At 42.4% G+C, this 27,472-nt stretch overlaps 1 protein-coding gene across 4 annotated transcripts in view; it reads left to right on the forward strand.

Annotated features, from left to right (window-relative positions):
* The window catches only part of LOC103732256 (arginine-glutamic acid dipeptide repeats protein-like), a 258,810-nt gene extending 236,566 nt beyond the window's left edge, over positions 1 to 22,244 (forward strand). For 3 of the 4 annotated variants that reach the window (XM_008830811.3, XM_008830810.3, XM_008830812.3), the window contains 3 exons: positions 11,145 to 11,250; positions 13,503 to 13,599; positions 22,111 to 22,242. In XM_008830811.3, coding sequence (XP_008829033.1) covers positions 11,145 to 11,250; positions 13,503 to 13,599; positions 22,111 to 22,219 — 312 coding nt within the window. In that variant the 3' untranslated portion in view covers positions 22,220 to 22,242. Of the gene's footprint in view, positions 1 to 11,144; positions 11,251 to 13,502; positions 13,600 to 22,110 lie in introns of all 4 variants that reach the window. The other variant, XM_029562372.1, reaches the window with a different exon arrangement.
* Positions 22,245 to 27,472: the final 5,228 nt, after the last annotated feature.

Consider the following 27,472-nt stretch of genomic DNA (forward strand, 5'->3'; position numbering starts at 1 on the left):
TGCACCTTTCAGCATGTGCCTGGCCTCATTGGTGTGGGAGAGTGTGAATAAGCTTTGACAGCACTGCTTCCATTTCAGGGCTTGTTTTATAAGATAGCTTTGAGTTAAGCTCCTTACATCCTGTTAAGAGAATCTTTAGATCTCATGTTTAAAGGCTCTGAACCTCTTTACGTTCCGAGAAAGACTGTGCATTTTAGAGGTGAGGTTATTCGTGAAAAATGACATGAAAGGGATGGGAACAAAGGAGTGTGTAGCTTTTTTGTACAACTAGCTGAGAACACGTTATATTTTTAGAAGCTTTGTGTGTAGTATGTGTGCTCAGGTGTGAATAGGTACATAAGTGTGCACTGGCACTGGTGCACATGTGGATATGGGGAATCAACATTGGGCATCTTTATCATTCTCCACCTTTTTTTTTTTTTTTCCATCTTTTTGAGATGGTCTCAAACTCACTGGCCTGGAACTCACTGTGTAGACCAGGCTGGCCTGGAGCTCACAGAGATCCGCCTGCCTCTGCTTCCTGAGTGCTGGGGCTAAAGGCGTGCACCACCACACCCGGCTCTACCTTATTTTTTTGAGATAAGGTCTCTCTAAGCCTGGAGCTCACTGATTCATCTAGACTGATCAACAAGCTGCTGGGATCCTGCTGTCTCCATTTCTCCAGCACTGGGATTATAGGCATATGTTGCCACCCCTGGCCTCTTACCTGGGTTTTGAGGATCCAAATTCAAGTCCTCATGAAAGCACTTTACATACTGGACCATCTCCTCAGGCTCTGGAACATTTAAGTATAAAGGGTTGTTCACAGACTGTTGGCATTGACCCCTGTAATTAAACTGGCTTGTTCGGTTTTATGTATTAATGGTATCAGGAGTGCAAGTTTTGACTGTTGGACACTGCCTGTCATCTACCGGATGGATGGCTCTGTTAGGAAGAAACAGCAGAAACACCAAGGGTCCAAGAAAAGAGGGTGACGACAGAGAACCCTGACTTCAGCAAAACAGCCTATGGTTTGTTTTTTAATTAGCGTTAGGGGACTACAAGATGGCTCAAGAGGTAAAGGCACTTGGTGCCAGGCCCAACAACCTAAGTTCAATCCCCAGGACCATATAATAGACAGAAAGCAACTCCCACAGGCAGTCCTCTTACCTCCACATGTGCATCCTGGCACCTGAAGGTGCTCACACAAAAAAGAAATAAAGTCAAATCTCTGAACATGGAGTACATTCACACAATTCAGAAAACACTACAAGATAGATAGACACATCACCATCCTGTTCTTGGATTCTTATTTGCCCAAATTCTTTTTCCTTAGAACCTTGCCTCATATAGGCAGTCGTTGTTAATATGCTCCTGTGCTTTTATCGGAAGTGTCACAGTGCCTGTGAGTAACTGAATCCAGAACTTGCCCAGGTGGGCGCACTGCTCCACAGCTCATACTTAGTTTCCTACCAGTGTATAGAAAACTTCCTCTTCTTTTGTTCACTCCCCCTCTTTAAAAAATGTCTGTCTGGTGTTCCATTGTATAGATGTTTCATGGATCATTTCATTGTTCTCCCATTAATGAATGTTGTATTTCCCCACACACTCTGGTTTCTGAGGCAAAGTCTCAACTCTCTGTGATATGTAGTGAGGGATGATTTTCTTTTAATTTCTGTGCATACTGGATTTTGGCAGTTATTGTGTGTGTTAGAATAAACTGCACTACTATTTCATAGGGCAGCTGGGCCAGTTTCTAGTCTGCAGACAGGAGTGAGAATCTGCTTCTCTATAACGGGATCCAGGCAGAGTCAGCCTGGAGGCCTGCCAGTCTAAATAATAGCTTAAAAAAAATCTTATTACTTATTTTTATTTTATGTGTATGCATGTATTGCCTGCATGTAGGTAAGTGCACCTGTGTCGTGCAATGCCCGCAGAGGTCAGAAGAGGCTGTTGGATCCCCTGGGACTGGAGTTACGGACAATCGTTAGCTAGCCATGTGGGTTCTGGGATTCGAACCCAGGTCTTCTGCAAGAACAACAAGTGTTGTTAACCGCTGAGCCATCTCTCCAGCCCTCCTGAATAATATCTTCTTGGTATTTTATTTGTATTTTCTCATGGTTTTTATAATCCCAGCACTTGGGAGGCAGAGGCAGGAGGATCTCTGTGAGTTCAAGGCCAGCCTGGTCTGCATAGTGAGTTCCAGACAGCTGGGACCACAAGAAGACTCTGTCTCAAAAAGACTGTAAAAAAAAAAAAGGTACCAGATTAAAAGTTACTTGCCTGGCATTGTGTGGTCACTAAACACAAGTGTCATTCATTGCTCCTGCTTTTTTTCCTCCAGGCATTTCAGAGGTGATTTTCTGACTTGGGCCAAAGAGCACCTGCTCATCTTTGGAATGTAAACTCTGGTACTTCCCTTGACACCTCCTCCCTATCGTTCTCACTGACTCTCCCTCGTGGCGCATCTGACACCTAGCAGATGCTCATTGAAAACGGCTTACGTGATTTGAGGAAAGAACACCTTAAAACGGATGTTGTTTTTGTCAGTTGTCTTCCTTGCCACCATGACTCATCTCTGTTCTACAAGTTTTAAGAGACTGTGTCATATCTCAGCCCAGAAATTTGACCTTGCAAACAACTAGTTTTTACAAGGGGCGGGAGATTCTTGTCTACAGTGTTTTTGACTGGAGCTAGATGTATCCTAGTTAACTCAGAGCAGTTTTGGTATTAACTGATATATGTGTTAAAGTGGAGGAAGGGTACAGGGTGTTTTTTTTCTAGTAATTTCTTGCTCACTGGCCTTTTCAGCAGAGCAAATGTTGATTGATTCTAAGAGTTGTCTTTTTGTGGTTATGGAAATGTTCCCTATCTTGATTGTGGGATAGCCACACAAATTTTGTACATTTCTCAAAGCTGTTCAAAACTTTAAATAAGTTAATTTTATTGTGCATAAATACCTCAGTAATATTTTTAAAATAACCAAAAATACTCTGATTTATAATCCAAAAGTTAAGCTTGTTTTTTTAAAAACAAAAAAGAAGAAGAGAAAGATATCAGAGAAAAAGATACTATTATTAAGACATTAGCATTGTGGCTCGATGTGGGTACATGCCTTTAGTCCCAGCACAGGCAGGTGGGTCTCTGTGAGTTCCAGGCCAGCTGGTGCTACAGAGAGACCCTGTCTCAAAAAGACCAAAAAAAAAAAAAAAAAAAAGACATTAACATTGCTGTCTGCTATGAACACAGTGGAGAATCTTTGTGACAGAAATTGCCCTATTTTAAAAGGATGGTGTTCCTTGAGTCTATTCCACCACCACCTTTCTCTTTTGAAGGCAGTATTTCTCCAGCTTTGCTCACACTTGGCTGAATACATTGATGGGTTATCTGGGGATTAACTAAGCCTTCTCACTTCTCCACTTCTCTCTTCTCCAATGTCCAGAGGCCCTTTGTTGTCTGATGTGTGGACTGAGATAAGCTATCAGGGCATCTTTGTATTAGAAAAATGGTTGCAGATGGACCAGTTGTAAATAGACTGGTATTAAAGGTTACAGTCCTTGTTTGGATTAAGTTAAAAAGAGAGAAGAAAAAACAAGATGGTTAAAGCAGAAGCTAATTTACATAAAATGGGAAATTAATTTTTCAGTGTTCCTATTAATTTTCTCCTTTCCTTTTTTTAAATTGATTTTTTTAAAAATTTTAGTTATTATTTTTAATTTTTTGTGTATGAGTGTATTGCCTGCATGTTTGTGAGTGCACCTGTGTCGTGCCATGCCGTGGAGGTCAGAAGAAGGCTTCAGATTCCCCTGGAACTGGAGTAAGGACAGTTCGTAGCCGCCATGTGGGTGCTGGGAATCGAAACCAGGTCCTCTGCAAGAGCAGTCAGGACTCTTAACTGCAGAGTCATCTCTCCAGCACCAATTTTCTCCTTTCTTAACCAATGATTTGAATTTATTTATTGGCAAGTTGTGAATGTTGGCTAGCTGTAATTAGATCCCTGTCATTATGCAAACAAACTTTATTTAAATCAACAGTGACTGCTAACCTGCATGTCTAATACTCCTCAAAAGCGCAAATACTTGTTCCGTAAAAGGTTATTTCACTGTGTTAACCAGCTTTGCCATTTTGCAGCTTAATTTAGAAAGCAACGTAGCAAAAAGCTCATCAGCTGGAGAAGGGAAGTGTCGCTGGTTTACTTAAAATAGATGTGTACTATTTCAACTACTGGTTTAGAAGGGCCCATTTGTGAGGCTTGTTTACTTCATCTGCAGAGCAGCCTTGCAGCATGCACCAGGGTCTACAGAGAGGACTACCCCAGTTTCATAATGATACCAGGTCACCACTTGTGCCTTTTCACATGCATTCTCATTAGTTTATCTCACCAAGAATGAGTGAAGTAGGGATGTCTCAACAGACTGACTGGGAAACAGAAGTTGATACCAGAACCTGTTTAAGCCAAGCAGACTCGGCGCATCTAGGGCTGAAGGACCGAGGGCACCAGAAAAAAGTGCAATAACCAGTTACTCATTTCTTAACTTTGTTTCCTTAAAATATTACAGTAGTGGCTGGGTGTGTGGTGATGCACACTTCTAATCCTGGCAGAGGCAGGTGGGTCTCTGAGTTTGATGACAGCCTTTTCTACACAGTAAGTTCCAGGCAGACAGGGCTACACAGTGAGATCCTGTCTCAAACAAAAATGAAAACAAATTTAAAAATTGCGTAAGAACTCCTGGGACTGAGAAGCTTGAAAAACACTTCTGTACATGGAGTTTACTCAGTGAAGTCTTTCCAGAGCATCTCTTTAACTGCAAGTAGCCTTATTATTTATTTATTTATTTATTTATTTATTTTAGTTTTGGTCTTTTTGAAGCAGGGTCTCCCTGTAAGCCCAAGCTGTCCTGGAACTCACTATGTAGACCAGGCTGGCCTTGATCTCACAGAGATCCATGGGACTACAGGCGTGCGTGCCACCACGCCCAGTGATATCCTTTTTTATTTGTAAGATAATAGTGATAGTTCATGGTAGTGCATGCCCTTAATCTCAGCACTTGAGGCTGGCAGATCTCTGTGAATTCAAGGCTAGCCTGGTCTGGTCCACATAGTCTCCAAAAAAATATGTTAAGTTCAGCTTGTTGAGCTTCTGCGGTAGCTTCCCGTTTCTTTTTTCTTTCTCTTTTTCTTCTTTTTCCTTTTTTTTTTTTTTTTTTTGAGACAGAGTCTCCCTGTAGCCCCAGTTAGCCTGGAACTTACTATGTAGACCAGGCTGGCCTTGAACTCACAGAGATCTGCCTGCCTCTGCCTCCCAAGTGCTGGGACTAAAGGCGTGTGCCACCATGCCCAGCCCCTTTTTCTTTACCTCCCCCCTTTCCTGTTTCTTTAACCTTCTGTTCATTGTTCCCTCTGAGCCTGTCACTGGTATGGAGAGCTCAGTTACTTTCTTGACTGTGTCCAGAAGCTGTTAATTAATTCACCATAGATGAGTGACATCATCACCACTGCTACTAGGTATTAAAATGCTGTCAAATTTCAGAATGTTTTGCTTGACTTTTGAAATAACAGGATCATTACACTAGTGAAAGCTTAGGATCGTAGGGAGATGGGGCCACTTCATACTGTGCTGTCTATAGACAGCTGTTTTCTTTCCCTGTATTGAAGAAATTCTTTGGAACAAATAGGAAATTTGTGCTTGTGTTTATCTGATATGATGTTAGCACCTGAGGGAGAATACAGAGTTAAGAGAATTTTTATTTTGGCAGCAGATTTTCGAGATCTGAATACAGAATCTTAAATGCAGAAGTAAGCCTTGAAACCCAGTTTGGGGCTTGTTAAAACTTGACTCTAATGTTAGTAGATTTGTTGGAGTCTATCAAAGAGACAGAGCCAATTAGATTGAAGGAGAGAGGGAGGGAGGAAGGGGATTTATTAGGGACTTGGCTCACCACCTAGCTCCAGAGGCTATAAAGACAGACTGAAATCCGGTAGTATGGCTCAGTGTGACTGAGGGCCTGAGGTAAGGAAGCTGAGGCTGAATGGCTGAGCACACCAGTCCCAGCTCCAGAAGAAAGCAAGTTTGTCTTTTTTTGCCCTTAGTTTATCCAGGCCCTTAGGTGAAGGGATGGCATTGGCCTGCTCTGAAGGCAGCCTTGCTTCTTTAGCCTTCTGACCCACACTGGCCTTCTCAGCAGCAGCCTTCCAGATCTCAGAAGTGATGCATCGCTGTCTATGATCCATCCAGATACCTGATACTAACCATGACCGTCAAGTGCCCAAGATGGCGTATGCATGACTGACCAGAATACTCTATGGTTTGCTATGTCTGTCTCATGTTAGAAATCTCCATTTGGGGGGCTGGAGAGATGGCTCAGTGGTTAAGAGTACTTGACTACTCTTGCAGAGGACCTGGGTTCAATTCCCAGCACCCATGTAGTGACTAACAACTGTCCTTAACTCCAGTTCCAGAGGACCCGATGCCCTCTTCTGAGCTCATTGGGCATTGCATGACAAAGGTGCACCTGCCTACATGCAAGCATTATACTAATACACAGAAAATAAAACATTAAAAAAAAGAAGAAGAAGAAATCTCAGCCTGGCAAGGTGGTGCACACCTTTAATCCCAGCACTTGGGAGGCAGAGGCAGGTGGTGGATCTATGTGAATTTAAGGCCAGTTTGGTGTACGCAGTGAGTTCCAGGCCAGCTGGGGCTACAGGGAGACCCTGTCTCAAAAAGACCAAAAAAAAAAAAAAGAAATTTCCCTTTACATATATCTGTATATATCTGGATCTCTGTGAATTTAAGGCCAGCCTGGTCTACATAGTGAGTTCCAGGCAGCTGGGGCTACAGAAGAGACCCTGTTTCAAAAAAAAAAAAAAAGGACAGCAAGCACAGCCAGACATGGCAGCATGCACCTGTAATCCCATCCTCTGAAAGAGGGTGGCAGGATAAGCAGCTCAAGACCAGTCTAGGTTGCATGAGATCCTGTTCAACAAAACCACAAAACAAAACACCACCTAGTTTGTAAGTTCACAGTGAGACCAAGAAGTAGGAATCTCATCATGGCTCCACTGCAAATATAATTAATTGCCTGAAAACGTTAATGTTAATATGCTGTGTCAGACTAGGTAGATGGTGCCTTAGGAAGTTCTGACTCCATAATAAGCAATTGAGAGATAGTTTTAAGTTCTTGGAGGATTGGGGGGGGGGCGGTATGCGTAGAGGTGTGTACTTGCCTGTGTGGAGACCAGAGGTGATGTCAAAGTATCTTCCTCAGTCATTTCTTACATTTTTTTGTTTTGGGGGGGTCTTTTTGAGACAGGGTCTCCCAGTAGCCCCAGCTGGTCTGGAACTCACTATGTAGATTAGGTTGCCCTCCAATGCATCGAGATCCACCTGCCTCTGCCTCCCGATTGCTGGGATTAAAGTTGTGCACCACCACAGCCAGCTTCTTTACCTTATTTTGTGTGGGTGGTGTGTGGTGTGTTGGTAGTAGGGTACTGTATGTGGAGGTGGTGTATGGGAGTGGTATATGTAACTGGGATAGTGATGGTGTGTGGGCGTGGTGTATAGAATGGTATGTAAGGTATGTGTGGGAGGTGGTGTACAGTATGTGGGGTGATATATGTGTGGGGGAGTGGTGTATGTGTGTTGAGGGTAGTATGTGGTGTGTGAGGTGATATATATGGGGGGTAATGATGGTATGTGGCTGTGGTGATGGTGTATGTATAGGTGGTGTATGGTAGAGACTGGTATATGTGTAGGAGGATGGTGTATGCATGTGAGTGTGTGGGTGCTTGCTTTAAACTTACATGTATTTTTCATTTAAAGAATACCCAGTTTATTGATGTGGAAGAATCCCACTGTTAGCCTAGAAACACCTCCTCCTCCCCTAAAACTTCTGAAACCTCCCCAAGTGGCTCTGCCCCTCTTTGCTAGGTCCTCTAGCTCTTTGGTACCCTCCTCCTGTAGCCCTCACTTTGTGTGAAGGTGAGATAGTAGGATAGCATGAACTAAGCCTGGGACTGACTACTCTCTTCATCTGTTGAACAGTGATAGTAATGCTCAACTTTGTCCTTCACTTGCCAAGGGGCCCTGTGACTGCAAGGTAACTACTAGTTGCAGACAGAACTGCAGTCTTCTATTACAGTTTTAATCTAGTGCCTTTTAAAGCGCACACTGCCTTCCTTCATGGATGTTTAGTCTTTAATTACTGACCCATTTAGAAACATTGAATCTTTTGTAGCTACTTAAATTTGCTTCAAACTTCTGCTCAGTTTGACTGTACCTTTGTTGTGCTACATGTGTGGAATTAAGATTTTTAGATTTTTTTTTTTAACACAATGCTGCCGCTCCCTGGCTGTTGGGCAGTACTGCGTCAGAACGCCAGCAGTAAACTAGATCAGTGGTGGGTTTTTGTTTGCTTTCTTTTCTTTTGTCTTTTTCAGTGGAGTCTGTAGGTGTGCGTGGGTGAGAAAGTAGCATAGAAGTGGCACATCACAAGGTTTTGAGAATCGCTGGGTTGGCTCAGAAAAAATAGACAACTTACTTTGCCAGTCACTGAGCCTGTAGAGCCCTTCTGTTGCCCATCAAGTTTTCAGTCATCTTGGATGTGTTGCAGAAATACATGGTGCACAGATAGTGGAGCACAGTTGCTGAGACTGCTGGTAGATCTGGATTGCTGGCTGTTCTGTTAAGCATTCATTAGTGTGGGTCTATAAGCATCTGCTAGAGGGTGGTGTCATCCCTTACATGAAGCCACCTTCTGGAGGAAGAATGAGGCTTGCATATCCCCACATCATGTCTGAGATGATTTTGTTCAATCCTCCTGACAGGGCACAGGTTTTAGGCACCTCCTCAGTTCCTGCTGCTAGCTTAGAAAACCTTCCAGTAATGCCCAGAGTCGCATAGAGACAGGTAGTGATGGCGCTAGAAGTTCACAGTGACGGCTTTGCTGTGTCTTCTAGTCACTATGCTCCCTGTCTGAGGTGCCTGAGCCAAGTTTCATGTGACCATTCTGCCTTTGCTTTCCAGAAAGAAAAACAAAACAAAACAAACAAAAGTCCCACATAACTGAGAACTATGACTTTCCACTGAGAACTATTTTGGCCTTATAGAGACATTTAGCAATATTTAGAGAAATTTTTGGCTGTCAGAATTGGGGAGAGTGCCACAGGCATTTGTGGTTAGAAGCCAGGGATGATGTTCAACATCTAGCAGTGCCCATGGAGAGCTACAGCAGAATTGCCCAGATGATGTCAGTAGCGCAGAAGTGAGGAACCCTAGATGAACCTTTTTTTTAAAAAAAAGAGTTTGCCCTTGGGCTCTCCAGCAGGCCCTGCTCTTTTCCCTAAGTTGTATTTTTTCTTCCATATGAGCATTGTCATCTTGGTCCTGTTCTTTATCATCCCACCTTGGGAAGAAATGGGGAAAAGTAGCTAACTGGGGTCTTGGTTGAATAAACCTTATGCACACAAGGCAGGTTTGGGGGTCACATGTTCTGTCCCCACATCTTCTGGTTTCGTCTTCCGTGCACTGGTGGGTTGCACCTTGGTGTCTTGACCAGAGGTGTTTTCAGAGACTCCCAGTTATTGTCAGGCTGCAGCCAGGACTACAAGTTCTTGTCAGTATTGCCCTGGAATGTTCTGCGATGCACACAGATGGCCTACTTTGTATTCTTCCTTAGGTCTCTGCCTTTGCTTAGAATGCACTGAAATCTTTCCTATCTCCACAACACCCCCCCACCCCATTATGCATCACCCCCTTGGTAATCTGCAGAAAGTGATCACTTTGCCCTTGCTGGTTCTTTAAATGGCTTAAATATTTTTAGCAAAAAAAAAAAATTTGGGAGCGGCAGGGGAGAAGCCTTGTTGAGCTTTGAGCTTTGACTCTGTTTGACCCTTCATTAAAGTGGGAAGTCTCTTCTTTCATTAATGAGGCCATATTTCAGGATTCATCTGTCTTTACAGATGTGAGGCATTTCTGGCCAGTGGGGCTGTGAGAGAAGCCAGAAGTTGCTGAGAGACATGTACTGCCTTTACCTTGGGCAAGTCTGTCCTGGGGTTAACTGGTTATAATGTCCCAGAACCCTCAGTGTTCTCCGATTGTGCTCTCACAGCCTGGCACAGAGGCAGTCTACCTCAGTCTGGACCCGATAGCCTTTAAATAGGAGGGGTAGTGTTTGATTCCTTAGTTTGGGGTGGGGTTGTTTTTGTTTTTAAGACAGAATCTCACTACGTAGCACCGGCTGGCCTGGAACTTGCTGCATAGACCAGGCTGGCCTCTGCTTCCCAGGTGCTGAGAGTAAAGGTGTGCACTACCACAACTGGCTTTTATTCCTAGGTGGGGTTTTCTTTGGGGGGGGGGGGATGTTTTTGAGACAGGGTCTCCCTGTAGTGGGGGCTGGCCTATCCCTTAGTTTTTGAAAGAGCTGAAAAGAAAGTTAACTTTGGTAAATACATGTTTAGTTGACCTACCGGCGTTGACAAGATGATGATCAACACAGGGCTCTTTACTGTTCTGGTAGTTATGTACAAGCCTGTTCTGTTCTGTTCTGTTCTGTTCTGTTCTGTTCTGTTCTGTTCTGTTCTGGGGTATCAGATGTAATCAGTCCTGCTCTGTGACCTATCACTACCCATTGCTTGTACAGTGAGTGCTCCATGAATTTGGCAATAGCAGTAACTCCATACAGGTTTGTGGTCCACAGTGGCAGGAGAATTTGAGATAGTTTGTGATAAGCAAACCTCAGAGGGGAACAGACTGTGTGGTCTTGAACTAAGTTCTTTCTAGCTTGTTGCTCTTAGTAAGCTCAACAGTGTGCTCTGATCATTAATATTTACCAAAATGATTAAGGATTAAGATAGAAGGGTGTACTAATGTAATACTGTGTAGTTAACGTTAGAGAAATTTGTATTGAATAAACTAATCAAACTAAGAAGCTAGGCAGCTTCAAGATTGGTTGTTCTTGTTTCCTGAAATAAGCAACTTTGAAGGTTAGGGCCAAAGGTGGGGTTTTTGAGACAATCAGATCTGACCCAGTAATTGTGGTGCTGGTGGTCATTGTGTTGCCCCGTCTGCCTGTCTACCTGTTTACAGGGGCTTTTGGTCATAGGTATGATGTGCACCTACAGGCACCCGAAACCTTTTCCTAATGCTGTTAGATTTTCCTTTTCAGAGTAAGAGGGACCATCTACTCATGAACGTCAAATGGTACTACCGTCAGTCTGAAGTTCCAGATTCAGTGTATCAGCATTTGGTTCAGGATCGGCATAATGAAAATGGTAAATATGTCCTTGTGATTTGATGTTTTTAAATCTTAGCTTTGAGTAAAGTTCTTTTTAAAGAAACATCCATTAAATGGAGATGACTACTATGATAAAGTTCTTTTTTTTTTTGGTCTTTTTGAAGCAGGGTCTCCCTGTAGCCCCAGCTGTCCTGAAACTCACTATGTAGACCAGGCTGGTCTCGAACTCACAGAGATCCGCCTGCCTCTGCCTTCCAAGTGCTGGGATTAAAGGCGTGCGCCACCACGCCTAGCTTATGATAAAGTTCTTTTAAAAGAGCTTTTAATAAAGAATATTGCTGGATCCCCCCATTATTTTTAATTTTCCCTTAAAAAAAAAGACAGTTTAAAAAAAAAAAAACCTCTTGGCTGGAGAGATGGCTCAGCGGTTAATGGCTGTTCTCGCAGAAGACCGGGGTACGTATCCCAGCACCCATATGGCAGCTAACAACTGTCCATAACTCCAGTTCCAGGAGATCCAACAGCCTCTTCTGTCCTCCGTGAGCATTGCACGACATAGGTACACTTACCTACACGCAGACAATACACGCATACATGTAAAATAAAAGTAATAAATAAAAATATTTTTAAAAAACTGTGTAAGATTTTTTTTCAATATGGCAGGAATTTAATTCTTTAAATTCCCATTTTTAGCCTATTGACAGACAGTATTTAAAATCCCACAGGGGTGTATTCCTTGTTCTTCCAGTAATGTGTTAATGAGCTTTCTCTATAGAACTTTGGTTTTCCAAGTACAGCTTTCTGAGTTACCTTTTGGAGTGTGGGTTAATAGCTGGCCTTCAGAACAGAGAAAATAATCCCAGACAGCTGACTGATACCCCCCATCCCCACCCCCGCTGTACAATGGCTCAGTAGCTCTATCAGCATATGAGATATGTACTGTGTGTTGCATTTATACAGGTGTATAGTAGCCTTCTAAAAACTTGCTCTTGAGAGGATCCTTATGCTAGATAGTGTACATTAGTCACCCATGGGTGGGGTGGGGTTGTTCTGGAAGTGGAATTTAGAGAGGCTGTGGGAGTTGCTGAGGCCCCAGCACTCACCCTCCAGCTGTGCTGGAGCTTCCTAGGCCTGCTTTGTGTTCCTTCTACCCTCCTGCCATCTTTACTGGTGGGTTTCAGTCAGCAAATCAGTAGTCAAGGTGATTTTGCAGAATGAGGTTTTTATACATGACTTTTTTTTTTTTAAAAAAAAAACTTTGAAATGCTAAAAGTTTCTGTTAATTAAATTTATAATTCCTGAAAAAGATTGGTAATTCTTTTTAGTTCAGTCTGTGTGTGACTTCATTCTATTTTGGAATGTTTAGTAATAGACCAACAGACAAGTAAATAAGAGGGAAGGCCAGATGTGATAGTATATCTTATAATCCCAGAATGTGGTAGAAGGTGAAGGCAAGAGTATGATGAGTTCAAGGCCAGCCTGGGCTACATCTCAAACAAACAAACAAAACAAACAGCATAAAATGAACAGATTAGCCAGGCATGGTGGTACTCACCTTTAATCCCTGCACTTGGGAGGCAGAGGCAGGCAGATCTCTGTGAGTTCAAGGCCAGCCTGGTCTACATAGTGAGTTCCAGGACAGCTGGGGCTACAGGGAGACCCTGTCTCACCCTCCCCCCCCCAAAAAAAAGTGGGGGAGGTGACAGGGACAGATACACTAAGTATATGAATAACTTAAGGCCAGAGAAATGATTCTACAGATAAAAGTACCCATTGCTAAGCATTGCTGACCTGAGTTCTAAGTTTGATTCCCAGGACGCCACCTGGTGGAAGGAGAGAACTGCAGGTTGTCCTCTAACCTCCACAGGCGTGCTGTGGAACATGCACACCCTTGTACATATATAGGTGCACACAAAATAACTATAAAAATGTTTCTTTTTAAAGAAAAATAGTTTACAAGTTGCTGTGATATGAAAATTGCTTCTTTTCCATTTCATTTTTTTAAAAAACCTTATTAATGCATTTCAGTAAATGGGGTAAGGGCTTGATAAAAGGTATAATATACATCCAATCAGCTGTCAGATGATGTCCACTTTGTTCTTTTGTTATCCTGGCTATGTGTTATACCCAGCCCTATTTTGGGTACTTCCAATGCTAACTAGCCTTGGTTATTTGTTGTGCAGTCTTTAGTGGGAGGTAATCTTGAAAACAACTTTTGCAAAAATTTCCTACTTATTTGGGAAACTCTGTTTTCATATCTTTTTAACTAGTTTATTTATTTTTTGGTAGACTCCGGAAGAGAACTTGTCATCACAGATCCAGTTATTAAGAACCGAGAACTCTTCATTTCTGATTACGTTGACACATACCATGCTGCTGCCCTTAGGTAAGGACTCAGGTGTGAAGTTACTGAGGATGGGGAGGTGGGAGGTGAGGTAGCTGCTCTGTTCTTACCTTTGCTAGTCCTTCATCAGAAGACTCACCATCTCGTGAACTAATATCCCATTGTTACCTATGGGTTATTGAGATTTCAGAGGCTGCCCTGTCTTTACTGATCTTGATTTACCTTTCCCTGTATTTTTCTTGTAATTTGTTTCACATCCTTACTGTATCTTTCTGGAAAATTAATAACCTGGTATTGTGTGCAAAAGTATTTAGGGTGAAATACTCTGAAGGTCTGTAGTTTACTTTGTAAAGATCAAACCCCTATGACTAGAAAAGATGAAGAAACAGATGAAGAAAATGTGCTGCTATGTTAGCTAATAGAAAAGTCAGCAGGATTTATAAGGATTTGTTTTCTGTAATGTCAGATAGTTTTGCTGCAAAGTGAGGAAGGGCCTCTCTCCTATGTTTTATGTTCTCTCAAGAGCAAGGCACCTGAGTATCCTTGTACATGTGTGTAAATACGACTGGCTGATTTGGGCCTCCTACATAAAGGAGACTAATTCTTAGAACTTTTTCCTCACTGGAAATCATACATAATAAAGTAGTATGTACCCCACCCACTAGTCTCTTTGTTAGAGAATGTGATTATAAAAGAAGAAAAAAAACAAAAAAGAAAAAAACAAGAATGTGGTTAAAAGTCCTTAAAATTTGCTGGCTTTAGCTTTGCTAGGTGGGGGCAGCAGTTTCAGTTACAGTGCTCACATGATATTCAGTGAAATCTGGAATCTTGGGCACAGCTACACAGATAAAGCCAGTTATGTTGAGGCAGAAGGGCAGCCACATTCATGTAGGGCAGGTTTTGGCAGATTTTTGGGCCTTATCTCATCTATTCAGTATTTAGCAGTAGTGTAAAAGCCACAGGCAATGGGTATATAAATGAGGTGGCTGTGTTCTGCCCAAACCTTTTTTATATGGATATAGATTTTAGTTTTATTCAATTTTCACATGTCAGAAAAGTACCCCCCCCCCATTTTTCAGCCACTTAAAAATGTAAAAATTGTTCTCTAGTACCATATAAAAACATGATGGGCACTTGGGAGGCAGAGGCAGGCGGATCGCTGAGTTCAAGGCCAGCCTCATCTACATAGTGAGTTCCAGGTCATCTGGGGCTATAGGGAGACCCTGTCTCAGACAGACCCCCCCCCAAAAAAAAGTGGTGGGGACAGACATGACTTGCTGAGCTTGGGGGGAGGGGGTGTTGGTACAATGAGATTGAGATTTGACTTTCCACAGGCTTCATTTCTAGAGTGCCTGTGGTGTTTTAGGAACTTTTCTCAAATTCCTGCAAGCTTTTGTCTGTCTTTTGAAGGTGGTTTTGTGATCTTCAATTAAGCCTGCTTGCTGAACAAAGCAAGTTAATGGAGGGCTGGCTAGCTTGATGGAACAATTAAATTGCTATCTTAAGATAGCTAGCTTAGCTTTTATCATGGTTTGCTTTCTTTTTTCTTTTCATTCCATCTTGTCTCCTGGTTGAAGTAAAGGATTTTAAAGGATTTAGAATTCTAGTTAAATAAACATGTGAGAGGTGTACCTGGCTGTCCAATATAATTATGTTTTGACATAATTGCTTAAAGTGAATATATTTGAGTATTAAGCAATGCTTTTCAATTTGATGAATAATTCTCATCTCATTTTAGCATTTTTAGAACTGTTTATCTCAAGTAATTCTAGTTGGACTCAGATAGGTTTGGTTTACTTGAGCTAGCCAGCCTTGCACTTGGCTCCTGGAGATGCATGACTGTGGGCCACTGTCCTGGCTGTGGCCACTGCATCTGAAAATGCTATTTTGAGCCAAACTTGAGCTTCTTGAGTATCTGACTAGAATCCTTATTGATGAGGTTTTTATCCTCTTCTGGTATTGTCTTAAAAGTTGTTCAAAAAGTAGTTAGCTCTGTTATAAAACTTTTGTCTTAAGTTTGGCTTTGTTAACTTCATAAAGAATCCCTTTGTGACCTGATGACTGGGTTAGTTTCCCAGATACTAGGCATTACAGGATCACTTTGTTACCTAGTGATCTGGCTATGGGGGGTACTTAGTAACCACTTGCTAAAGTCCTCACATTCTCCAGTGCCAGAGTTAGATAACAGTAATTTAAATATATTTGGGGGGAGGGGGGAATGAGAGCTGGTGATGAATGATTAACTTTTTCTGCCAATTATTCTTTTCACAGTTCACCCACAGAAAGTATATTTTCTTTATTCACAGATATAAACCAATACTAACAAAAATAAAATTAATTTTCAGGGAGACACAAAATAGTGTGTAGGTACATGAAAGGAGTCAGGGGAGTACAATGGGGAAGAACAAACCATGAGGGACAAAAGGGAAAGCCTCTTAATGTTGGCACTGAGCACCAGCTCTTTCAAAGATCAAAGAACTCCATTATCTGGATCCATCTTGCCTATAGCCACTCAGAGAGGGCCTCTGGCCATTGCTTTCACTAGGAGGAAGCTGATGTCTAAATTTTTCTTTCAAGCTGGTGTTAGAGTTGGGTTACAAAAGAGGAGGGATAGCTTTGTCCTTTAGTCACCAGGAATCAAAAGGAAAACAGAATTCCTCCACAGCCTTTTCTTTGTAAAGTGTGACATATTAGCTTTTCCCTACCAGAAGTAAGTTTATTCCCAGGCTGTGAGGCCAGGGCACCTGCTTTGCTGCTGATTTCAAGCCCTTGGCCTTGGCCATCTCCCACCTTTACCTTTCAAGCAAAGTTAACATCTTGAGTAGATTATAACTTGAATTTTCTTATTCCCTGGTAAGTAATTTTGGCTGACATTGTGGCATAATGGGAAAAAAGGACCCACTTGAAATAAGAACTTTTTGATCTGAATTTTGCTGTTACATAGCTTTGTGACCAGTGTCAACTTTGTTAATTTAAAAAGTACATTTTTTGACCGGGCGTGGTGGCGCACACCTTTAATCCCAGCACTTGGGAGGCAGAGGCAGGTGGATCTTTGTGAGTTCCAGGCCAGCCTGGTCTACATAGTGAGTTCCAGGACAGCTGGGGCTACAAGGAGACCCTGTCTCAACAAAGACAAAAAATATATATATTTTTTGTTGTTATTTTTATGTTGTTTTATGTGTATGAGTTTTGTCTGCATGTGTATATAAGTGCATCCATGTTATGCAGTGTCCTTGGAGGTCAGAAGAGGGTGTCAGATCCCCTGGAGCTGGAGTTACTGATGCTTGTGAGCCACCATGAGGGTGCTGGGATTCAAACTTGGGTCCTCTGTAAGAGCAGCCAGTGCTCTTAACTGCTGAGCCATCTTTCCAAGTCCAAATTAGTCAGTTTTTAAATAATATTTTTGACAGACTTGTTCACAGCCACACAACTTAGCAGTACCTCCTAACAAATCCTCTGGTTCAGCATCCACTGCTAGCAGGTATGTGGACTGCCCTCACAGAGTGCCCTATGCCTAGTGGCATTGCTGGTGTTCTTTTCATGTTTCTGAATCTCAGGGAGGTCCAGAAAAGAGGAAGAGATGTTAAAGGAAGAAAAAGAAAAAATTTTTTTTTGTTATGTTAGTAGTATAGATATATGGGTTTTATTTCTTGGTGGCCTGTCAGATGATTGGGCAGTCACATGACTTCAGGCATAGCAAGAAAAGTTTAGCTCTGGTAGCCATATTGAAAAACTCCAAGAATGCTCAGACACACCCGTCCCTTGCTGTTTATTGAATTACTTTCCCCTTTAAGGACAGTGTTTTGTTGGTGATCCTTGGATCTGGAGTAGTTACTCTGTAATGGGACTGAGAGTGTGCAACTGGGAACACATGCTGCAATAGTACATTGACTGGTAGATAGTGCAGGATCAGAAATGGCCCAGTGATTTGAGATGTTCTCTAGCTTCCTCATTGTCTGCCTTCTGTTTCTCGTATGTTAAGAAAAAAGTCCTGAGGTAGGTCAGGCTGCATGTTGCCATCTTACCTAGGGATTCATGTTTAGAAATTCCCTTAGAGTGAAAATTCACTCTAGAATTTCTAATTTCATTCTGTTCAACCAGAATTTACATATTTCCCTACTTTACTATGAGCAGCTGTCATCTATATGAATTAAAACATCAATTCTATCTGTATATACCCTGTCCAACCTTTCTGTCACTTATAAAAGGTGTTTTCTGTATCGCAGAGATCTCAGTTTTGAAGTTGAAGATTTACTTTCTGGATTTAGTCCGCAGCTGTTTTCATGTGTGAAATAACTGACAGAACATTGTTTTGTCTATATATCTCAGTACAGCATTAAACTCTTCCTGTCGATGAAGTGCTCTGTGCTAGGTGCTGGGAATACCCAGTTAGATCCTCTGCCCTGGTCAGCTTTCTGTCACTAAACAAGATACTTGAAATGATGAAAGGTTTTTTTTTCACAAATAAGAGAGTAGTCTCATCAGTTGGCTCTGTGACTTTAGGTCTAGGCTGAGGATACCATGGTGTGAAAGTATGGCAGAATGAAACCACAAAGGCAAGAGAAGGAAACCAGACCCACAGTCTTCCTTTGAGGGCATGACCCATCCCTGTGTAGCGCCACCCTGTATACTGTAGCCTTTAACATTCTCACTCTATGGGATCTTCAGGTTCCAAACTATTACAGAGCTGAGTGATTGACTTTTTCGTTCATTTTTCCTCTTACCACAGATGAGCACATACACCTCTCCCCTCCACTTCCCTCCCCCTCTTTCTTTTCAAGCATTTTGAGCATTTTGAGACAGGGTCTCCCTGTAGCCCCAGCTGGCCTGGAACTCACTATGTAGACTAGGCTGGCCTTCAACTCACAGAGATCCACCTGCCTCTGCCTGCCTCCCTAGTGCTGGGATTAAAGGTATGTGCCACCACACCTGGCTACATTTGTTTTCTTACAATGCTTTTTCATGAGAGCAGAATACTGTAGATCTCTTTTGTGCTTTGCCTTTTTTCCTCTGGGCAGTATGTTATGGGAATTGCTCATCAGTTCAGGAAGACCCTTCTAATTCCCTTTTATAGCTGCATAGTGCTCCATCATGTTGATGTGCAACAGCTCACTCAGGTGCTGTCTGGTATATGGGCACAACATATTGTTTCTAGGATTTTGCCATCGTAAATAATGCTGCAAGTTATATCCTCACACATGCCACATGTGTTTATATACAGGTGGATTTATATAGAGAATGGGAATTGCTGGGTTGTACATGTTAGCCATTGCCAGATTTCCCTCCAGAAGGGATGTACTTATTAGCATGTTCCCTGATAGTATCTGACACTGATTGTTTTCCTAACAGGATGCTTTGTCTTATTTTTTAAAAACTTACCAGTCTGACAGGTGAAAAATGCTATTTTAGCGTTTTACTTTATTTCATGAACAGTTAATGGATTTGGACATTTTTCATGTGATTGTAGGGTATTCTCTTTCTGTGAATTGTCTGATCATGTCTATTTATTGCGTTTTTGTCCTCCACTCTGAGGAAGTTCTTTGTGGAATCAGACATGGCACTGCACGCCTGTGATTCCAGCACTCCAGAGGCAGAGGCAGAGGCAGAGGCAGAAAGATTGTGATTTAGAACCAGCTTGGGCTACAGGATGAGACTTTGTCTTAAGAAACAAAAACAAAACAAGTTTGGTTTGTGTCTGTGGTGTCTGCTGTCCGAGTCACCAATGCTCTCTTCCACTTTTGTCAACTCTCTTTTGGTCTCCTTGGTAGTGTCTTTTTAATGTAAAACTTAGCTATATCTAGTCAAATTCCTTAATCTTTTCTTTTTTAAAAAAGTATTATGTGTATGAGTGTATTGCCTACGTGTATGTAAATGCACTTGTGTAAAATACTTGCTTTTAAGCCAGGCGTGGTGGCGAACGCCTTTAATCCTAGCACTTGGGAAGCAGAGGCAGGCGGATCTCTGTGAGTTCGAGGCCAGTCTGGTCTCCATTAGCGACTCCAGGCCAGCTGCGGCTACAGGGAGACCTTGTCTCAAAAAGACCAAAAAATAAAATAAAATAAAGTAAAGTAAAGTAAAGTAAAGTAAAAAAATAAAATAAAATAAAAAATAAAATTTTGCTTTTTAGCCGGCATGATGGCTCGTGCCTTTAATTCCAGCACTTGGGAAGCAGAGGCAGGCAGGTCTGTGAGTTCCAGGCAGTCTGGGGCTACAAGGAGACCCTGTCTCAAAAAGCTCCCCCCGCCCCCCAAAAAAATTACTTGCTTTTTCCCATGAACCTTGGTGTTAACCTCTTTCATTCTGTGCAACTGTGATATTTGTATAATGATTGTATTGCATGTGTTCACTAATGTATAGAGAAATGCCATGTTGATTTTTCTAAGAACACAGGTTGTTTTTCGTCTTTGTTTATGGTGACTTTTATATGCTTCATGAGTATTGAAAATTTGCCTTGGGGGCTGGAGAGATGGCTCAGCAGTTAAAAACACTGGTTGTTCTTGCAGAAGACCCGGGTTTGAATCCTAGTACCCACATGGCAGCTAACAACTGTCCATAACTCCTGTTCCAGGGGATCTGACAGCCTCTTCTGTCCTCTGTGGGCATTGCCTGACAGTTGTGCACTTACCTACATGCAGGCAATACACGCATACACAAAAAATAAAAATAATAAATGAATGGGGGCTGGCATTAAGGCCTGGGGAAGCTTACACATTTTGTTAGTTCTTTCCTAAGCACCCAGTCTTACAGACTGTACTCTCAGTGAGAGAATGCATTTTCTTTTTTATGTATTTTGTCACATTCTTAAAATTTTGTCATGTGTTAAGTTATATTGAGAAAACTAGGTATCTGATTACATTGCAATAAACCAGTAGTTTAGGGAGTGGAGAGATGGGTCAGTGGTTAAGAGCACAGGCTGCCCTTGCAGAGGATCCAGGTTCTGTTCCAACACCTACATGATAGCCTATAATGGTCCCTAACTTTAGTTTCAGGGGATCCATTGCCCTCTTCTGGCCTACACAGACATTGCATGCACAGTGTACTTACATGCAGGCAAAATACTCATACCTATAAAATACATTTAAAAAATATTTATTTTATTTATTTATTTTTGGTCTTTTGGGGATAGGGTCTCCCTGTAGTCCTAGCTGGCCTGGATTCGATATGGAGACCAGGCTGGCCTCGAACTCACAGAGATCCGCCTGCCTCTGCCTCCCGAGTAGAGTGCTGGGATTAAAGGCGTGTGCCACCACACCATTTTATGTGTATGAGCGCACCCTCATCATGCAATGCCTCAGAAGAGGGTGTCGGAGTCCCTTGGAACTGGAGTTAAAGACAGTTCGTAGCCGCCATGTGAGTGCTGGGAATTGAACCCGGGTCCTGTGCAAGAGCAGTCAGTGCTCTTAACCGCCGAACCATCTCTCCAGCCCCTAAAATACATTTTTGAATGAAATAAATAAACCAGTGAAAAACAAAGAATGTAAGCCAACTTGCCCAGAAATTTAGTGCTTCATATTAAGCAGTTTCTGGATATAAAGGAAAAGCACAAGCTGAAGTTAATTTCTGCACTTGACTAGAATTGGTAAAGTGATGCTACCATTAGACTGTGTGATACTATAAGTTCTGTGTCTTTTAGAGCAACCACCATGAAAACTGCACAGCAATATACTGAATAGCACTAGAGATAAATCAAGATGGGATTCTGAAGGCCAGGTGTGGTGGTACACGCCTTTACTCCTAGCACTCCAGAGGTAGATGCAGGCCGATCTCTGTGAGTTCAAGGCCAGCCTGGGGTTACAAGGAGACCCTGTCTCAAAAAGTTTTAAAAAATTAAATTTTTTTTTTTGTCTTTTTGAGACAGGGTCTCCCTGTACCCCCACGTGGTCTGGAACTCACAGAGATCCGCCTGCCTCTGCCTCCTTAGTGCTGGGATTAAAGGCGTGCACCATCACACCCGGCAGAAATTATGTGTTTGAGTGTATTTATTGCCTGCATGTATGTAAGTATACCTGTGTCATTCAATGCCCTCGGGAAATCAGAAGAGGGCATTAGGTTCCCCCCTTGGCACTGGAGTTACAGGTGGTTGCTAGCCACCATGTGGCTGCTGGAAATTGAACCCTCTGCAAGAGCAGCCAGTGCTCTTAACCACTGAGACATCTCTCTATCCCCTTATTGTTTTATTGATACTTGAGAGCCTCTGTAGCCCACACTTGCCGACAACTCACCATGTGCCTTGGACTTGCAGTGATCCTCCTGCCTCAGCTTCCGAAGCACTAAGAGTGTAAGAATGAGCCAACAAAACTGATTCCCAGTTTAACTTTGTGGTTTGATTAGTTTTACTTTATTACAAAAATGGTAATGTAAAAGCAACTGATGTACAATAATCAAAGCCATCATTAAACCAAAACCAGTTTGGAATCAAGCATGGAAACAGCATCTTATTACTGGTGCCTTGGATTTGGTTTTGTGTTTTCCCCTCCCTACCTTCCAACGACATTGGTTTGCGAAGCCGCCGAGGGTGTTACTAATACACTTTTGTCTCTTCTTTTCTTGCAGAGGGAAGTGTAGCATCTCCCATTTTTCTGACATATTTGCTGCTAGAGAGTTCAAAGCACGAGCGGACTCATTTTTCTACATACTGGGCTACAACCCCGAGACTAGGTAAGCCGTCCATGTGTGCCTCTCAGACCTTCTTCCTCTTCTCGCTGGTGTGTGTGCTTGTACATTTACATAATCTGGTAAGAGACCAAAAAAATCATTCAAAAATCCTATGCAAACCTCATAGTTAATGTCTTTGGCATTTAAAATAGCTTGTTCTTTGTGTTTACTTCTGTTAAAGCAAGAAAACATACAGAAATATGCTATAGAACAGCTGTGGGCTAAGGACACGGAGGGCTGATCTGTGTTCCGTGTTCACTAGATCATACCCTTGATGCATGCTCTGTCAAGCCTTCCGTGATAACATGTTGAACAAGATGGGGTCATTTTGGAAAGTTTTTTGGTTATTTTTTCATCAGTTTACTTTAGATAATGAAATCCTAAGAATGCTTACTGAAATATTTTTGGTAAGACTGCTAGTAGGAGACAGATGACAGTTTGTTCTCAGCCATCCTGGTAAGATGCTCCACAAATTTCAGAACAATTATTTAAATGAACAGCAGTATGTCTATAAGAAACACACTTCAGGTGGGACCTGGTGGTGCACGCCTTTAATCCCAGCACTCGGGAGGCAGAGGCAGGCGGATCTCTGTGAGTTCGAGGCCAGCCTGGTCTCCATGGTGAATCCAGGACAGTTGGGGCTACAGGGAGACCCTGTCTCAAAAAGACCAAAAAAAAAAAAAAAGACTCTTCACTGGCATGGACTTGCTCTAATTCACTTCAGTTGTCAACTTGACACAGCCTAGAGTCACCTGAGAGGGAGCCTCCCTGAGGAATTGCGCAAATCAGATTGGTTTATGGACATTTTTGTGGGAGACTGGCTTCCTTACTTGATGTAAGAGGGCCCAGCCCACTGTGGGTGGTACTGTTCCCTGGGTAGGCAGTAGTACTAGGCTGAGTAAGAAAGCTATCTAAGGGCCTTGCATGTATGTATTGCAATAGACTCATACAGAGAAGCAGACATACACAGGAAGGGATGGGGGATGGGGGTGCTGACTAAGCATGAGCCTGCAAGTCAATTAGAAAGCAGTATCCTCTCTTGGTCCTGCTGTACTTCTTTGGCTGTGAACTGAGCTTGAGCTCTTGGGTTAGAGGTAATGCTGTGAAATAGCAAGCAGTCCTGCCCTTGAGTTCTGTCCTGACCACCCTAGTGATATGCTGTGATGGACTTGTAAGCTAGACTGAGCCTTTCCTCCACTGTGCTGCATTTGGTCATTATGCTTCTACTACAGCAACAGAAATCCAGCTAGAACAGATGTCTATAAAGCAAGGAGATGCTGAAAACAGGTGGAACAGTGCTTCCATCTGATCAGAGAGGCTTCAGTCCAATATAGAAGAGACAAAGAAGGGCACTAGCCAGGCGTGGTGGCTCAGGCCTTGAATCCCAACACTCGGGAAACAGAGACTGCTGGATCTCTGTGAGTTCAAGGCCATTCTGGTCTACATAGTGAGTTCTAAGCCAGCTGGGGCTACAGGGAAGCCCTGTCTCAAAAAGACCAAAAGAATAACAATAATAATAATAAGGTCACTACATAATAATAAAGGGAACAATCTTTCAGGAAGATAAAATGGTTATGAATAGATGTACATGAACATTGGCACTAACGCAAACACTATGGAATGTAGAAATCCAGATAGGTCCAGGTACAATGATAGTGGGTGACTTCAATAGATCATCCAGACCCTTCTCCCCCCACAAAAAAAAAAAAAAAAAAAAAAAAAAAAAAAAAATCACCAAAGAAACTCAGAGTTAAACTGTACCATAGATGAAATGGACTTAATAGTTGTCTACAAATTATTCCATCCAACAGCTGTAGAATACACAATCCTTTCAGCAGCCCATGAAATTTTCTATAAAACAGATCACACTTTAGGCCATAACACACCCTAACAGAGAAACAGTGAGGTAATGTCCTGCATTTATCAATCATAGTGGAATAAGATTCACAATTAAAGGAAGAGAAACTATAGAATTATGAGCTTGGGAGATAGCTCATCTGTGTTTAAATCCACAGAACCATGTAAATACATAAAAGCTTGCATGGTAGGGTGCTGCTGCTGCCTGTGGTTGTAGTCCCAGTACTGAGGAGGCAGAAGGAGGTTTGCTGGCCAGCTAGCCAGCCTAGCCTAGTTGGCAAGCTCCAAGCCAATAAGAGACTCTGTCTCAAAACCACAATGGACAGAGAAGTGGCTCAGTGGGTAAGAGCCCTAGCTGCTCTTGCAGAGGACTGGGTTCCATCCCCAGCACCCACAAGGTGGCCAACAACCATCTATAACCCCAGTTTCAGGGGATGGGACACCTTCTGGCCTCTGAGGGCATTGTATGATACAGGTGCACTTACATATCTATAGGCAAAAAGAATCATATGTATATTTATATGTATATAAAAATAAGTATAAGGGGGAAAAAAGTGGATGACATCTGAGGATGTTGTCCTCTGGCCTGTGCACATATATGCACACCCAGGCTCACACATGAAGAAGCTGTATAAATACTTGTAGGCTTAACAATATACTATTGAATCCTGTTGGACCATTGAAGAAATCCGAGAATCAATTTAAAAATTCTTAGAACCAGCAGAGCGTGGTGGCGCAAGCCTTTGATCCCAGCACTTGGGAGGCAGAGGCAGGCAGATCTTTGTGAGTTGCCTTTGTGAGATCCAGGCTACAAGGAGAACCTGTCTCAAAAAGACACCCTCCCCACAAATTTTATATATATATATATATGAACCAAATGAAAGAGAAGACACTGCTTATCAGAACCTTGGGGATACAGCAAAAGCTGTGCTAAGAAAAAAATGTATAGCTGGGAGTGTTTTCATTAAAAAAATCAGAGAACACCACATGTTCTGGGTAGTACTCTAGTTACTGCTCAGCCCTTGCCTTTTTTCAGTGTACTCAATAAATCATTTTTCCTTAAAAATAACAAAACCAAAAACTGGCCGGGTGTGATGGTGCATGCCTTTAATCCTAGCACTCAGAAGGCAGAGGCAGGTGGATCTCAGAGTTCAAGGCCAGCTTGGTCTACGTAGTTCCAGTTACAGGGAGACCCTGTCTCAAAAAGAACAAAATATAAAAATTTAAAAAAATTAAAAACTCACAAAAATCAGAGTTTTCTCAAACGTTATGTTTAGTGATGCAGTTCAAGGTCACAGAAAAAGAACAAACCTAACCAAAAGTCAGGAAATAGACAGAAATCATAAGCGTCAGGGGAGAGACTAATGAAGCAGAGACTTAAAAGAACAGCATGGTAGGCAGTGAAAGAGGTGGTTCTTTCAGAAGATAAGATTGGGGTGTTTAAGATCACAGGCTCTTGGAGAGGATCTGGGTTTGGTTCCCACACGATTTCCGTGGAAACTGGCCTCTTGTGGCCTCCTGGCATTACAAGTACAGGTGCACATGCAGGAAAGCATTCATACAAATAAAATAAAACAATTAAAAACCCCAAACCCCTAAAATTTACAACAGAAATCTCCTATGTCTCATAAACATTTTTATCCAAGTAACAGAATACAAAATCAGTATTTCTATATACCAGTAATGATCTCACTGAAAAGGGAATTTTGGGGCCGAGAGGAGGAATTTCATTCGCAATATGTTAAAAAAAACTAGCAGGAGACATACAGTTCAGTGGTAGAACACTTACGTAGCTTGGATTCAGTACCTAGCACCACAAACACAAATGAACCCCCTCCCTTCTTTGAAATATATCTAATCAAAGAAGTGAAAGACCTCTATTACAATTTTTAGAGACTTGTTTTTTTCGGGGGGTGGGGGGCATCTTTTTGAGACAAGGTTTCCCCTGTAGCCCCAGCTGGCCTGGAACTCCACATGTAGACCAGGCTGGCCTCAAGGTTACAGAGATCTGCCTGCCTCTGCCTCTCAAGCGCTGGGATTAAAGGCATGCACCATCACACCCAGTGCCACAATTTTTTAATTTTTTTAATTTTTATTTTTTAGATTTCTCTTTTTAATTTTTATTTTATGTGTATGCCTGTTATGCCTGCATGCAGATAAGTGCACCGGTGTTGTGCAATGCCCACGGAGGACAGAAGTGGCTGTTGGATCCCCTGGAACTGGAGTTATGGACAGTTGTTAGCTGCCATGTGGGTGCTGGTTTTGAACTCAGGTCTTCTGTAAGAACAGTCAGTGTTCTTAACCACTGAGCCATCTCTCCAGCCCCCAGCACAATTTTTATTTTTAAAAAAACAGGGTCTCACTATGCATCCCTGGCTGGCCTGGAACTTGCTGTGTAGACCAGGCTGGCCTCAGACTCACAGAGATCTGCCTACTTCTGCCTCCCAAGTGTTAGGATTCAAGGCATGCTCCACTATTCCCCAGCCTACAGTGAAAAATTTAAAACACTACACTAAAGAAACTGAAGAAGACATTTAAAGATGGACAGGCCTCTCATCCTCTTAAATTGACACAATGAATATTTTCAAAATGGCTGTATTAATAAACGAAGTCTACAGATGTAATGGGATCCCCATCACACTCCAGTGGTAGACTATATAGAACTTAAAAAAAAAAAAAATCCTAAAATTTGTATGGACGCACAAAGGACCCCAGATAGCTAAAACAATCTTAAGCAGAAAGAGCAGTGATAGAGGAGATGTAGTACCTGACTTGCAATATGCCACAGGGCCATAGTAGCAGCAGCAGCATGGTATTGGTACAAAAACAGACACACAAGCCAGGTGTGGTGGCGCAAGCCTTTAAGCCCAGTACTTGGGGGTCAGAGGCATGTGGATCTCTGTGAGTTCAAGGCCAGCCTGGTCTATATAACGAGTTCCAAGACAGCTGGGGCTACAGGGAGACCCTGTCTTAAAAAAAAAAAAAAATGGCACACAGAGCAGTGGAATAGAATGAAGGACCTAGAAGTAATCCCACTAGGTTTTCAGCAGCAGTTTTGGGAACAGAGAGCTTTTTCAAACAGATAATGCTGGGAACACTGGGAACCACATGTGCAATGAAACTAGTATCCGTCTCTCACCCTGTACAAAAACCACTTCAAAGTGAGTAAGAAACGTCAATGTGCTGTGTGTGTGCATGTGTGTGAGAGATGGTGGGAGTAGGAGGAGATAATGGGGAACAGCAGGTAATTGGAGAGGAAGAACAGATAGAATTCCAGATTTCACATCCATATGGGACATGAAAGTAGAAGGTGGCTACATGGAGATGCCTAAGGGACAGGTGTGGGTGCTGCCTGTTTTCTCCTGTAGTGCGATTTAAGGAACATGAGATAACATGAAAGCAA

The sequence above is a fragment of the Nannospalax galili genome, unplaced genomic scaffold (assembly GCF_000622305.1).
Source record: "Nannospalax galili isolate Female #2095 unplaced genomic scaffold, S.galili_v1.0 scaffold2135, whole genome shotgun sequence".
Taxonomy (NCBI): domain Eukaryota; kingdom Metazoa; phylum Chordata; class Mammalia; order Rodentia; family Spalacidae; genus Nannospalax; species Nannospalax galili.